At 40.8% G+C, this 14,664-nt stretch overlaps 1 protein-coding gene across 2 annotated transcripts in view; it reads right to left on the bottom strand.

Moving 5' to 3' along the window:
• Window positions 1–1,569: 1,569 nt before the first annotated feature.
• The window catches only part of reps2 (RALBP1 associated Eps domain containing 2), a 31,496-nt gene continuing 18,401 nt past the window's right edge, over window positions 1,570–14,664 (bottom strand). Inside the window, exons 16-19 of one of the 2 annotated variants that reach the window (XM_030726548.1) lie at window positions 13,032–13,118; window positions 12,808–12,941; window positions 9,055–9,160; window positions 1,570–3,041 (exon numbers count right to left, since the gene is read on the bottom strand). In XM_030726548.1, the coding sequence (XP_030582408.1) occupies window positions 2,973–3,041; window positions 9,055–9,160; window positions 12,808–12,941; window positions 13,032–13,118 (396 nt within the window). In that variant the 3' untranslated portion in view covers window positions 1,570–2,972. The remainder of the gene's footprint in view (window positions 3,042–9,054; window positions 9,161–12,807; window positions 12,942–13,031; window positions 13,119–14,664) is intronic. The other variant, XM_030726549.1, reaches the window with a different exon arrangement.

The following is a 14,664-nucleotide window of genomic DNA, read 5'->3' as shown; positions in this document are numbered from 1 at the left end:
AATAAATGATCATTAAATATTAGACAGTAGATAACATTTTAGTTAACTTAGATTTGATATTTATATTTTCTCATATTTTTTTTACATTTACCGAATTAAAACATTCAATAAATTACTGTCACTTGTAACAGCGTATTTCTATACTGCAGTATTTACTAGTTTTAGTTCTGAGTACCACTTCCACCTCTTTAAAAATGTCATCTAGCAACTAAACATGCTGTGACTGCTGTGGCTATAAGTAAAGTCCTTTGGGAAGAAGGAGCTGCACCAGATGAGGATAGATGGGTTTAAATACTGAACTGGTTTAAATATCTATCCACTAATGATGTGGATTCCTACAGACTCACCATGACTGACAACACATTTGCTAAGATTTGTGCTGATGTGAACCTCGTGTGTGTGAGAAGCCAAAATCAAATAGACACTTTAATCCAGACTTTTTGTGAAACTGCACCTGATTGCAGGAAAAAACTGCACAAATAAAACTTAAATTGTCTCGCCTTTGTAGCTCGATTTATTAGATGGCTCATTACTCAGTGGATTAGAGAGCTATTTGCATGGTTTTTGCTACTACAGGAAGTTAGATGCACACTAACCCAAAGACAAATTTGATGTGGCAGCCATTCACATCACATATCAAGAACTGTCATGTTTGGGCGGTGTGTGCATGGATGTAAGTGCTGCTGCAGATTTGGTAGAAATATAGATGTCATAAATAGATAAAGACACAAGAAATAGCTCATGTATCTCAGTAAGTACACCCAAGTGTCCTTATAGTCAGAATATAAATGCTGTCTAACGTGATAAGGGAACTGGACCAGATTTAAATGAAGGATCTAATATGTAAACTTGGACTCAAAGGTGTTAACTGCCACAAATTGGGTGGTGAGATCATGACAAACAAGGCCAATTAATAAATGGTTTATTTCAATAAAAAGGAATGTAAGAACTTTAACAAAGGCAGATATGAGGTAATTAGTGTAGGTGAATATGTGAGTGGTGAATGCAGTGAACCAAACACTCTTCAAATGACCCTCAGGGGGATACGCATTCAGCACCGAATGTTCTGGCAAACCTGCCAAGAATTTTAATCCCTAAAATCATGACTCCTCTTCTGGAGACCCCGAATAGAAAGACTTTCACAGCTTTAGCTGGTGAAACATTTCATGTCTGGACCAAAGCCCTGATTAACCAACAGACCAAATGCTGTTATAACACATTTATAACTAGAAAAAAAAAATCTAGGTAATGATAATGATCAGAGGAGCTATTAGAGGAGTGAGTGCAGCACTCGAGTGAGAAACAGGCCCATCGGTGTGTGATGTGTCTTTAATGAGAGCCAAGTGTGTCAGAGGATATTTTGGGACGGCAGCAGCAGAGGGTCTGGGAATACAGCCATCAGCGGTGATCCGGGTGACCCTCTGTTGTTGTGTCTGTGTCGAGAAAAGCACAGCTGCTTTGTGAGTACCACAGGGTTACGACTGCAGCCCGTTTGATCTCTCCTGCTCTCATACCCAAGATGTGATAATGACTTACAATACATCTGTTAATATACCCAAATTTAGTGGAGCTGTCGAGCACGTGGAGCATTTTATTCCGGGGCAAGGCATCTTTAAACAGCAATCCGGCAGTAAAATAATTTCAAGCAATAAAAATAGGCAACTTTATTTATGAGTTTCATTATTGTCTTCAGCCCAGAGCTCGGTTGTGCACAATTTCAGGTTCATGTAGTCTCACATCAGTTTAGCACAATCATGCAGTTACAGGCATGCCGTCTCATTATCGCCATCACGATCCATCAGTCGTGTGGAAAGAAAAAAAAAAAAAGGAGGAGGAAGCTTGAGTCACATAGCATCTCCAAATACATAAATTCATGACATCTGCTTCTTCAGGCAGTCTCCAAATCTATTGCAAACCATGAGATGAATGTTGTGCTTATTATTTCTTTTAGTTATTCATGCTAATTTGGCTTTTGCTGATTGCTCATAATGTTTTTTTTGTTTTTGAAAGAACCTCTAAGGGATACACTTATTGTGAAACTCTGGGTTTAAAATAATCTTGCTAATAGCTGATGCTGATATTCTTATTTCCCTCTTTTTACGAGGGAAAAGGCGATTAATAAAAAAAAATCATAAATATGAATAATAACAGTTTTAAAGTCCACTTGAAAGCTGACTGCTGAGGTTGCTAAATCCTTTTTTTTCAGTCACCAAGGCCGACTTTGGAGGCTTTGATAACACAAAGACGTCAGGAAACACTTAAACAATGTAACAGCTTTACAGGAGTACACGGAACGGCTCATATTTCACACAAATCCAGCGTCGACATTCTTCACACGTGCCACAGCTACAGTCCTTCAAAAGACACATTTTGCGCGCACGCTTCATCGCACATCACACGTTTTGAGTTTTGCCATCCTCCTAAATGCCCAGTTTTCTTTTTTGTTTCTCTTTTAGTGCAAACAGTTTAAGAATGAGAAAGTAATCTGTAGCACCATCACTTGCTTTATACCGTGTATGCAGATACACGTGAAATGTGGCGTATAGAAAAACATGAACTCTGAGAGGATTCGTTGGACAGAAAATACATTTTTCATAATCACGGAAACGTGTGCAAACATGGTGTAAACTATAAAAGATTTATGGGAGAACCTAAGAGTGAATCACAGCACAAATAAGTTAGAAAGTCATAAAGAAAACATTTTACATGTGCATATTATACAGTGATTTAAAAACACACGGTTTAGTCCTGCAGATCCTCTTTAACAGTAACACAAAGAAACGCACAGACTGGAGCAAAGTTACATCCCTGTTCGTCTGGTCAACGACGCACTTCTGCTTCCATCGTCAGCCCTTTTACTTGTAATTCAGTGTTCATGAAAAAAGACAACAACTCATGTTTAATAGAGAAGCTGACGCATCCCCCCCTTGTCTCAGAGCGGGAACGTGACTCCGATCAGACTTCAGGCTCGGTCACGTCGACGCCAGAGGCCGCAGGAGCTCCAGCTGGGACTCCAAGGTGACCCTCTCCTTGTGAACCACCTGCAGCCAAGCAAAAGAAAACATGACCTCAGATCGCCGCATCCTCAACAAGAGACGTACCTCAGGCGGTCATGACATTATTTGCTTCGTTTGCTGCGATGATGATGGCCAAGAACAAGGTTGAAACTTGGCTAACGGCCCCAAAAGGTTACAGTGTTAATTACTATGAACAGCTCACAAAGATTTTAGATATAACTGACTTTTACAAACCGTAGCATTAAGAAGAGAACTTCATTAAAATATTCCCTGCAGGCTAATCAGCTAGCAAAAAAAATGTCATTTTTGGTTTTCGATTGTGACACTCGAGATTGAACTGGCTGCGGTTTTAAACGGAGATAAATGTGTTTTTCCAGCTTTTCATGTGGAAACGAAGCTGTGAGGACTCATAAATGTGGCGAAAAAAATAAATAAATAAGAAAAAATAAAATGGTGCAAAATTTCAGTGCACCCTATGTTTTGAGGGCCTGCAAGTTGAAAAACGTATGGAGGTAAAACTTTGCATCAAAAACAAAACAAAAAAAAAAAAACTGACTCTGAGGGGCACAGGCGGGGAATCCAACCAGAGTTGATGCTAAGAAACATAAGAGCAGTTTTGCAGACATTAATACAAATATTTTATGGCTGGTGTGAAGAACACAAACATTACAATAACATGAAGCACCGTCCTTTGAACATCCTTTGCACCTGCTAACAGCTTGTGTCTGCAGGTTCTTCTGTGTGCTGCCGTGAAAATGTTAATGTTTAAAATAAATCCCTGATTTTGGAATTCTTTTCCTTGACATCTGCATTTTTCATGTCTTGGTGCCCAAATGCATGCTTTCTCCCAAACTTTGAGAGCCCTTGCACAAATTATAGAATAGATTATGTGATTAATATTTGGACTCTGACCTTGTCACTCTAAATAAGAAAGCACAAAAATCTGCACAGCATGGAGCGGGGAGAGACAATAATAATGTGCCCCCCAGGAGAACGGACACTGCAATATGAATATAGCAGGACAGTCAAGTTGACCGGCTGTTTGCTATGGTGTGTAACAAGATTAATCTCCCGAGGTGGCCCCTAATGTTCCGATATGAAGGTGTTGAACAGAACGAGGGAATCTCGTTTTACCTAAAATTGTAAGCTTTGTCTTCAGGGTAGCAAAGTTTACAGTTTGCCACCTCAAGTGGAAGAGACTGAGTGAATGTGGAATATGTACAGCATTAATATCTGGAATTTAGGTCCTGACCTTGTCACTCCCCAAAAGAGAGCACAAAGCTCTGCACAGCAGGAGGTGAGGAGTGAACACAATAATGTCCCCCAGGGAGAGCATACACTGCCGTGTGAGTACAGACTGAAGAATGGAGAAAAAAAAAAAAGAATCCCCTGAAGTGGCCCCTAATGTTCATTACACCCCCCCAAAATGGAGAAAGATTCCCCTATTCTCAGAGCTGTACCCGCTGTAGGGCTGAAAACATCAGATATATCCTGAGGGTGACAACAGAGGAAAGATCACAAGGTCAGTTCACTCTGCCTCACAGAACAGATTATGTGAATGTGGAATATATACAGTCTCAATATTAGACAGTTATGTTTTGGTGTCACTCCCTACTCTGTACTAGAATAAAGGTCATAAGGTCACTGATATATAGAGTTCATGAGACCTGCAGTTAACCAGGAAATTCAGACCTAATAGCAGAGCTGGTGGATCACGTTTATCCAGGCTAAACTTGATTAGGCCTGTGCCTGCCAACATATCTTTGAACATCAACATTCTTAACCATATCAGATGAAAACGTCATCGGAATTAAGAAATCTGTTGGACTATTTACACAGACTTCCTTCTTCGGGATAAGTAAAAACCTAGGCTGGATTTTGTGCTGCTTATGAGTGCTCTTCAGATGGACAAAATTCCAGAGTTAGGAAGCTGCTCCTCAAACCTTCTTGTGTTTATGTGCTTTTAAGCTGGAATATGAAAACAAGATAGTTAACTTGGAGCATAAAACACTCCAGTCTGAGTCATTTGTATATATGGCCCAGTGTAGTATATATTACAGTCGTGTGAAAAAGACAGTTTAAAAAACATTACACCTCATGATTCAGCAGCCTTTAGCAGCAATAACTTGAAGTAATTATTTTCTATGTGACTTTATCAGGCAGTCACTACTGTAAAGAATGAGATCGCGAATACAAGCAGCAGAAATGAGCTTCCTCTGAAGGGTGGCTGGCCTCTCCCTTAGAAACAGGGTGAGGAGTGCAGCAATCGAGAGGGGCTCAAAGTAGAGCTGCTGCTCCTCCACATTGAAAGGAGCCAGTTGAGGTGGTTCGGGCATCTGACTAGGATGCCTCCTGGACGCCTCTTGGGTGAGGTGTTCCGGGCACGTCCTACTGGGAGGAGGCCCTGGGGCAGACCCAGGACACGCTGGAGAGATTATATCTCTCGGCTGGCCTGGGAACGCCTGGATGAGCTGTTGAAGGTGGCTGGGGAGAAGGAGGTCTGGGCTTCTCTGCTTAGGCTGCTGCTTCTGCGTCCCGGCCCCGGATAAGCAGAAGAAAATGGATGGATGGATGGATGGATTGATTTTATCAGTCTCTCACATATGTCACTGTGGAGGAAGATTTTCAACTCTTCTTTCCACTGTTGCTTCAGTTCATTGAGGTTTGTGGGCCTTTGTTTATGCACAGCTCTTAAGGTCCAGACAGAATTTCACTCAGGTTGAGGTCTGGACTTTGACTGGGCTGTTGCAACACCTTGACTATTTCCTTTTTCAGCCATTCTGTTCCAGATTTGGTGCTGTCTTTGGGATCACTGTCCTGTTGCATGACCAAATTTCACCCAAACTTTAGCATCGGACAGATGGCCTCACATTTGTCTCTAGAATACTTTGGTATACTCAGTTGTTCAGTTTTGTATCCTCAACTGCCACTTTGTCCTGTGGTGTGCCCCCAAGGTTCTGTTTTGGGACCTATTTTGTTTACACTGTATTTATTACCTCTCAGAGACATTTTGGGCACCTTTAAAGAGGTCTCATATCATTGTCATTCAGATGATACCCAACTGTACGTTTCATTTTCTCCACAGAATGTTAAAAAACTATCTATTCTTTAGGACTATGTTGATGTTATAAAGAACTGGATTACTATCTTTCACTTAACAGCGGGAAAGCAGAAGTTCTTGTTTGACAGCTTTGTTCCCACTGTGATCAATAATCTTGGTTCTTTATCATCATTGGTTCAATCAAATTAGGTGTTACATTTTTTGAAACTAAGAGCCTGGTCAAATGTAATTGCCTTGTGCAATCCTGCTGTTTTCCATTCACGAAATCTTAGTCGAATGGTGTCCAAATCTGAATTTGAAATGATTATTCATGCTTTTGTCTCCTCAAGATTGGACTTGGTTGGTTCGAAATGCAGCTGTGAGGCTACTTAATAGATCCCCTAAGTGGTCTCATGTGACACCTATTTTGTCATCTCTGCACTGGCTCCCCAAAAAGTTCAGTTTAAGATCTTGGTGATCACTTTCAGAGCTCTGCATGGTCAAATGCCTGAATACAATAGCACACTCCTGCTCCCATACATCACACACAGACCACTGAGGTCTTCTGACCAAAATCTGTAGGTGGTTTCTCGCTCTAAGCTGAAAACTAAAGGAGACTGTCTGTGGACTCTATTGAATCTTTTAAAGAGCAGCTCAAGACTTATTTGTTTAGGCTTTGTGTGTGTTTTAGTGTGTGTTACCATTTTTGATTTGATTCGATTTGATTGTTGTGAAGCACTTTCTGATTTTTATCTAGAAAGGTGCTATATAAATGCATTTTACTTACTTACTCACTAGAGTTCATAGTGGACTCAGTGACTGCAAGGTGCCCAAGTCCTGTGCCCTCCACCACTGTGCTTTAAAGACGGTAGGAGGTGTTTGTGCTGGTATGCTGTGTTTGTTTGTTGCCAAACTGTACATTACAGTCAAACATCTCTATTTTGGTTTCATCAGTCCGAAGGACATTGTTCCAGAAGTCTTTTGGTTGATTCCGAACTTTGCAAACCTAAGTGGTGCTTCCATGTTCTTTCAAGAGAGAAGAGGCTTTCCATTTGCAACCCTTCCAAACAAGCCAGTCTTTTATTAGCAGGACTGTCATGACCTTTAACATTTAACATGCTAACTGAGGCCTGTAGAGTCTGAGATGTAGCTCATCTGAATGCTCCAGACCAGCAAACTGCCAAAATAGAGGTGCTCCTACTTCCTGATGATCAGTTAACTAAGTGTATTTGATTAGCAGCATCTGGCTGCTACTTATCCTCTTAATTCTTATGGAAGCAGTAAGGGACTGCATAGAGTCCAGTGAAAGCATATTTTATATTTATATATATCTAGTGTAAATAATCATGGTTTCAATCATTCTTTTTATACACAAGGACTTGAGCTTGAGCTGTTTTCATCGTCTCTTTGGTATTAAGTATCGGCCTCAAGGCATCTGCAGTAGTAAATCTTGCTACTCTAGGTTCACTGGGTCACTGTAAAACAATGTAGGGATTAGAAGTGAAAAATTACAATGAAATCAAAGCCTACAATGTTAAAAAACATACCAAAATGTAATACATATATACTCTGAAAGATGTGAAGTGGATCGACAAAATAATAAACACTCCTAAAACTAAAAATATCACAACAGCACAGATAAATATAGAGCTCGGGTCACTCGGTCTTTTTAAACAACTGTTACTGTTTCCAGTATAAAACGCTTATGAGTAGCTTTTCTAACCGATCTAGTTCACACTGTGTGGATGGCAACTAATATCTAATATTACAAATTAAATGTAAAAAAGATTTCATTAAAAAATTTTCCTAAGATCAGCCAAATATTTATTTTCATCAGCCATGTTTCTCAGGAACTCTCAGACTTTTTGAGTGGGCGTGTATGAATTTCTCCACTCAGGAACGTGTTTTCCTCACGATTCTGACATCATATTACTGACCAACTGATTCGTGGATATTTTCATTAAAACTTTCTTGAATTGTTTCTGTAAAAAAGTCAAGTCTCCCTTTCCATCCAGCCTTCCTTCTCTCCCCACACACACACACACACACACACACACACACACACACACACACACACACACACACACAACCCTGTTGTAGTTGGATGCCTGACCGACCCAGGCTATATTTTGAAGAAGACAGTTGTGAATGCCAGTGGCTGTTTGGTATTTGAACAAGGCTCGAGTCTATATAAAGACACATATGCCTTTCTCTGCAGAATTCCACAGATACTTTGAGGACATAGGAGAATTAGAACGAGTAAATATCATTCCAGACGACCTTTTACAATAGGGAAAGGAAATATAAATCCTTGAAATCCAAGAACAAAATAGTTTCTTTGCATGATATTTTAAAATGGGACAAAGTAGGCCCTTTGTTGGTAGCCCTCGTCTCCTTTTCATTCATTTTCCTCTGTTGTATTAAAGCTACGAAAGCCCTGCATGTGAGCGTGAAGGTTTCACTCCTGGACCATTTACGAGGAGAATGACAGGCATGCAGCATGTGCTCCAAATGTGAGTGAGTGTGCGCCACGGGCAGATCCCCAATGCAAACAGCCAAGTCTCTGCCATTAGTTCAGCTATGACTGACGGGCAGAGGGGGGCAGACAGTTGAGCTTGGGGCTTTTCACCGAGTTGGACCAGCGGGAGCGTTTTGCTGTCAGTGGCAAAAGAGTAGAACTCAACTTCTGGACACACATTCGAGGGGATTCTGAAACCGAGTTAACTGGAACACTACCACGCTCTTGTGGCTGCTGTTAAAATACAGTGTTTAGTACTTTTGTTGTTTAATTGAACTGTCAGATTTAGAAGTGCACTGCAGTTGTGTGTCAAGCATGCAACCTTTATATGTGTTTTCTAAGCAATGCAGGGCTGGTTTTCCCCATTTCCCAGAGAAGGAGGTGGAGGGCAGGGAATGTGAGAAATTGAATGCAAATGGACACACGTTCCATCAGCAAAACCCTACTGATATATACAAAAAAATACCAAATGGACTAACCTTCAGTTGCTGCTGGAGTTCACTATTAAGGCGTGTCAGCACAGCATTGGTTTCCCTGTTCTTACGAATAGCCTGCTGGATCTCCCTCTTCTGTCTGGGCAGCAGCCTGAAAGAATTTCACACAGTTTTACTTGCTTTAAAAATTTTTTTTGAGTGCATAAACCAGAATGGCATGGCTATAAGTCTCCATTTCTTATCAAAGGTTTAGACTTTGCACATCAAAAGAATGAGACGCCACTGCAACTTGCTGCATATGGTGATTGCTAGGAGACCCCGATGTTATTGATGATCACCCTGTATTGAAGTGACAGTTTCAATGAGCAGTCTGGTCAATAAGGAGACAGGAGCACACATGCTAGAGTCATTACAGTGAGTTAGGGTGTGCCTTAATGTCTGGTGAATTCCCCTTTCTGGGTGGGTTTCATGGGTTTTACGATCACTTAAGAGCACGTAGGTACTTTTAAGAAGCTCTTTGACCTGCATTAACTCATTTTTTTTTGGCCACTTGAGGTAGCGCAACAAGCTGTAAAGGGTGGTATATTTTAGTTATAAAGTTTACAAGGACTTTGCAAGCTGCAAACTTTGGGGCTTAAAACAAAAAAACAAACAAACTGCAGTTTCTCCAACTTAGGACTGGCTCCAAAATTTATTTAGTCCCCTTAAAATGTTAAAATGCCAGATTTCAACTATGAAATTAACATGTTTGCAGTCTCAATAAAACAGGTTTTGGTCAGATTTTTTTTTTTTTTAAATAATTCACCTGTTTGGATTGTGGTAAGGCTTAAAGTTATTAGTGTGACTGCTTTGGCACCTTTCAGCTGTTTGCTAGGCCTCACTTCAACTAATTTGAGTCACTGAACTTACTCCAGAATGGTGGTGTTGGTGCCTTTTGGAGCATTTTTAATAGAATTATCCAATAAATAAAGGTTGCAGCTGCCAGCCATTAAATAGAATACAGGCACATTCGTGTTGGCTTCATTTTTCAGGCCTGGAAGCTTCATCCATCTTCTACATAAAGGTTATGACACCTACACAGTTTATGAATGCGTTCTGCTAACCTAGCTCCCTACATTGCGAGCTGATAACTTAGAACGTCGCCCTTTCACCCAAAAATGATGACTTCTGGCACCAGAAAAAAAGGCCCACATTTTGGTGGCCAAAATCTTTGAGCTAAGGCTTAAAAATGCAGAATCCTAAAGTAATGGGTGAAAGTGGTAAAGTCCATCTTTGAATCTAAGGATTACAACAATACCTCTATTTCCAAAATTGGCCACACGGGTCACAAGTTACAGTTGCAAACGCAAGTCCAACCTTGCCCCAGTGGTGGTGCTAATTCTCAAGGTAGTGGCACAGAACTTGGTGAAAATGATAAGGAGGGTGTCCTGAGGAAGTGTGTCAAATTTCACAAATCTTGACAAGACGGTTCAAGGGACTGTCATAGACTCACATTGGAGAGGCAAAAAGCTGATATTATAATAGTAAGAAAACCTATAATCACTATGGGTGGCTCCAGCCTCACTGCTTGGCCCCCCACTGAATGCTATGAATAATGTCATGCCACTGTTGTCTCTCTTGGGTAAGGCACTGGATGTCTGCATGATTGAAGTTTGCAGATTTTGGCAGAAGATCGAGCCGTGAGAGTGATCTCAGGGGTACGAGCCGAGTCCATACATGTGATTTGACCTAGCCAATGAAGCTGTCTATGATGACTGTAGTCAGAGGGATTGGTGTGAAGTTGAGATGGCAGTAAGGACCACCTAATTAGTGACTAGTCTCATAACTGTTTAGGATAGTCCTGTAAGGATTTCAACTCAAAGGAAGCAAGTGCCACATCTCACAAGCACAGAGAAAAATACTATGAACTATGGTGTAAAGGATTTGGAGTTTAACTTTGATTGTGATATTACGTGTTTTCCAGAGAGTAGATATGTTTCTTAAAGGAAGTAGTGGCGATAATGCCGCATCTTTTGATTTCATTGGTAAGTCTGCTGACAGCAAGAAGGTCTGGGTTTGATTCCCCCTCGGTCCAGGCCTTTCTCTGTGGAGTTTGCAAGTTCTCACCGTGTTTGCGTGGGCTCTCTCCGGGTACTCTGATTTCTTCCCAAAGACATGCAGTTACTAGGGTTCGGTTAATTGGTGATTCTAAATCGCCCATAGGTGTGAATGTGAGTGTGAATAGTTGTCTGTCCCTCTGTGTTGGCCCTGCGCTGTGCGACAGGCTGGCGACCTGTACAGGGTGTACCCTGCCTCCTGCCCTATGACAGCTGGGATAGGTTTCAGCCCCCCCACCCCCGCAACCCTGAACAGAGTAAGTGGAAGAGAATGGATGGATGGATGGATGGTAAGTCTACCATTCCAGCTGATGAGTCTCTGAAGGAAGTGACCAAGTTGATGGCAGTGTCGGGGGTGTGGGGGGTGTGACAAGGTTGATGTTTGGTTTTTGAAGTTTTTTGGACGTAATCATGACTTTTGGTTTTCTAGAGGAAACTTTAAGGCCATAGTTGACAAAAGTAGACCAGAATTTATTAAGATGATCTAGACATACTTTGAGTGGAGTCAGTCACTAGGTCAATATCAACTGCAAATGCAAGAGAAATATAGGAGTGGCCTTGATTTTTGAGAATGTTTTCAAACTGGTTAATGCTGCTAGCTTTGTCAATAGTAGCTTGGAGCATAATGTTGAAAAGTATAGGACTTAATATACATCCTTGTGGAACACCATGACCAGGTCTGAAGGGAGCGGACAATTTGTTGTCAATTCCAATAAAGCATTTAGTATTATTGTAGAGAACTTGAATGAGGTTGACAATTTTTGATCAGAGTCCAGCAGATTTGAGTGCAGCCCACAGAATTTCATGATAAACGCTGTCAAACACCTTCTCAAAGTCAATAAAAACATGAAATATTTGTCTGTCCATTTCAAGAAACTCCTCAGCGAGTTGACTGAGGATGAAGATTTCTTGGACTGTACTTCTACCTTTTCTGGTTTTGGGCAAGAATCTTATCAGCTGACTGTTGCACTCTATCAAGTAGGATTTTCAGAAAAATCTTGGCTCAGGTGGGAGATTAGGAAGAGAGTATGATAGTTACCACATTTGTGTCTAGAGTTCTTTTTGTGAAGAGGGACCACGATTGAGTCACACCATCTTGAAGGCCAAACTTCAAGATGGTGTCATCTTAACAGATTAATAAAATAACACCTTCCAAAAGTCCAATATTCACTCTCCTGGTAGTTCTGCATTGCTCACCATCTTCAAAGACATATTTCTGCTATTTTAGCTACTAAATCACTATATTAAATAAAAAGGCTAGCTCCTTACTGTTTTTAGAAGATACTAACACATTTTATGAAATGACAATTCTCAGTAGAGTTCTCATCAACAAAGACCATTTCAGTGAAATTACAGTAAAAGTGTTCACGAAAGAGTCGTTAACTTTGCCTGTCCACCACTGGTGTTCAGCTAGTTACCAATGAGTTGTTAAATCTTTTTAATAACAAATATACTTTAAAAATATTCTAATGAACTATGAAACCTGTGCTATGAGCTAAAATGAAAGCTTAAAAACTTCAAAGAGGGATAATTTTCTGCGGGTTTATCACTACAACTGGCCATTTATGTAGCTTTTTTCTTATGTAAAGCAATAACTACACCAGATTTAACAACAGTTAGTGTTCCTGGCCATATTTTACCCACTATTTTTAGCTACACCTGATTAAACTGATTCATGTCACAAGGTAAATGGCTGACTAACTTTTGCGCAGGTTTAGCAGGGGGAGGAAATGGCATGGCAGGCGGAGGTACAGCCTCCAGGTTTTGGCTCTCTGGGAGATATTTCCTGCGAACTGGCTTCTGTGGAGGTTGATTGTGAGAAGCAGCAGTCATGTCCTGAAATGATAAGAGATGAAAAGATAGAATTATTGAAAGAGAGACACTGACGCTTGCGCAACAGGAGTGGCTTACATGAACAGTTCTGACCTGCTTCGAAGGATTTGACAAGTCTTCAGTGCTGAGTCCAAATCTGGAGTGTGGGCCCTGATCTTCAGGTTTCATGCTGCTCTCCTCCTACAGAACAGAGACAACAGTATAAGCTGAAAGACTTAGCTTGGATGTTTGCCACTTAAGAAAGATGATAAAAGATATATTCCTCCAAAGAGAAAAGAGTGTTAATGCCACGATGAGGTGAATTAAATTGAGAGAGCAGCTATAAAGAGGCAGAAAGAAATGCTTCTGCCCTGTCCGTGGATAAATCAGTACCGTGCCTGCAGGGACTGCGATGTAGTGCGCTCCAGACACGGCCTGCTCAGGGGGCAGCCATGATGGATTACCTTACCTTTATTGCATCTCCTTGCAGCCTTATTCTTCTGTTTGAGGATGCTTAATGTGTCACCACATGCTTTTTAGGGCAAACGTGTGAGGAGAGGCCACAGTTTTTGTGAACGTCGAAGGCATTTCTTACAATATTTCCCATCTGTTAATGTTGGATTTAGTCAATTTGATCCACTAATTTGTTCTGGCTGCACTCTTCATTGTGGTGGCAACTGAAATCCCTGGGCTTTCATGATGGTTTAAACAGGCTCCTGATGTAAATTGTACCCAAGAAACCGAAAAATGTATTTTGCTCAGAAACACCAACTGACTTTCAAATAAATGAGCCTGAGATTCACTGCTCCACTGGATGTGAAACACAACCACAGCATGGAAACATTTAAAGACAGGCACTGTAGTAGTTGCTACAGTGGCAATGAATCACAGGAGCCCCATGAGCAGAATGTGTGGTCACATCAGCTGCAGGTCACGGCTGTTTCACTCCAGCAACGCGAAGGCTGGTATTAAAGAAGTGCCGTCACTGTCAATTTATAGGAAGCGCGTTTTTCAAGCTGTCCTCATTTCACTGGAATATTTAAGAACAATAAGGCGCATGAAGCTTATTCAAACTGGTTGAAACTCTGCGGTGACTGGCAAACAATACACAAACTGGACACAATAAGGGAAGAATGCTGTTTCCCACCCTTACTGTCTGAACATTCGACAGACTCTGCTGTAGCTACTTTGAAGGACTTGAGTTTGAAATGTGAAGAACTGTGAGGGAAAGTTAAGTAAATGGAAATGAATAAAAGGCAGGTGAAGTAAAGTGAGGTTACACGAGATTAAAAAAGAGTAATGTGAAGCAAAAATAAATGCAGTTTAGTAAAAACAAGTAAATTAACAGGACAATATTTTTCCTCATGTTGCACTTTAATATAGTTAAAGTGGAGAGACACGGGGAAAGGGGGAAAAAGGGGCAAAAGAGGGGAATGAGAAGCAGTAAGATTTCAGCCCACCAGGAAATCAGGGACTAGCCATTCAGCTATGGGGTCACCTTCAATTACTGTAAAATAAGCTGAACGTCAGTGAAATTAAGTTAGGTGAAGTTAAGTGAAACAAATTAAGCAAAAGTTTAGGGAAAGTTACTGTAGGGTATACGAAGACTGAGGGAGCAGAAGTGGAAGTTTAACAAAGTGAACAGAGGGAGGTAAAGTTGATTTAATTAACAAGTTAATTCTTTTTTTTTTTCTTAAAAAAAAATGCAGAATAAAAGCATGTATTTGTTTGTGTTTCCCTTCTCAAT

The sequence above is a fragment of the Archocentrus centrarchus genome, chromosome 4 (genome assembly GCF_007364275.1).
Source record: "Archocentrus centrarchus isolate MPI-CPG fArcCen1 chromosome 4, fArcCen1, whole genome shotgun sequence".
NCBI lineage: Eukaryota > Metazoa > Chordata > Actinopteri > Cichliformes > Cichlidae > Archocentrus > Archocentrus centrarchus.
Note: the sequence above shows the minus strand (reverse complement) of the source record. Positions and strands in the feature narration are given on the sequence as shown.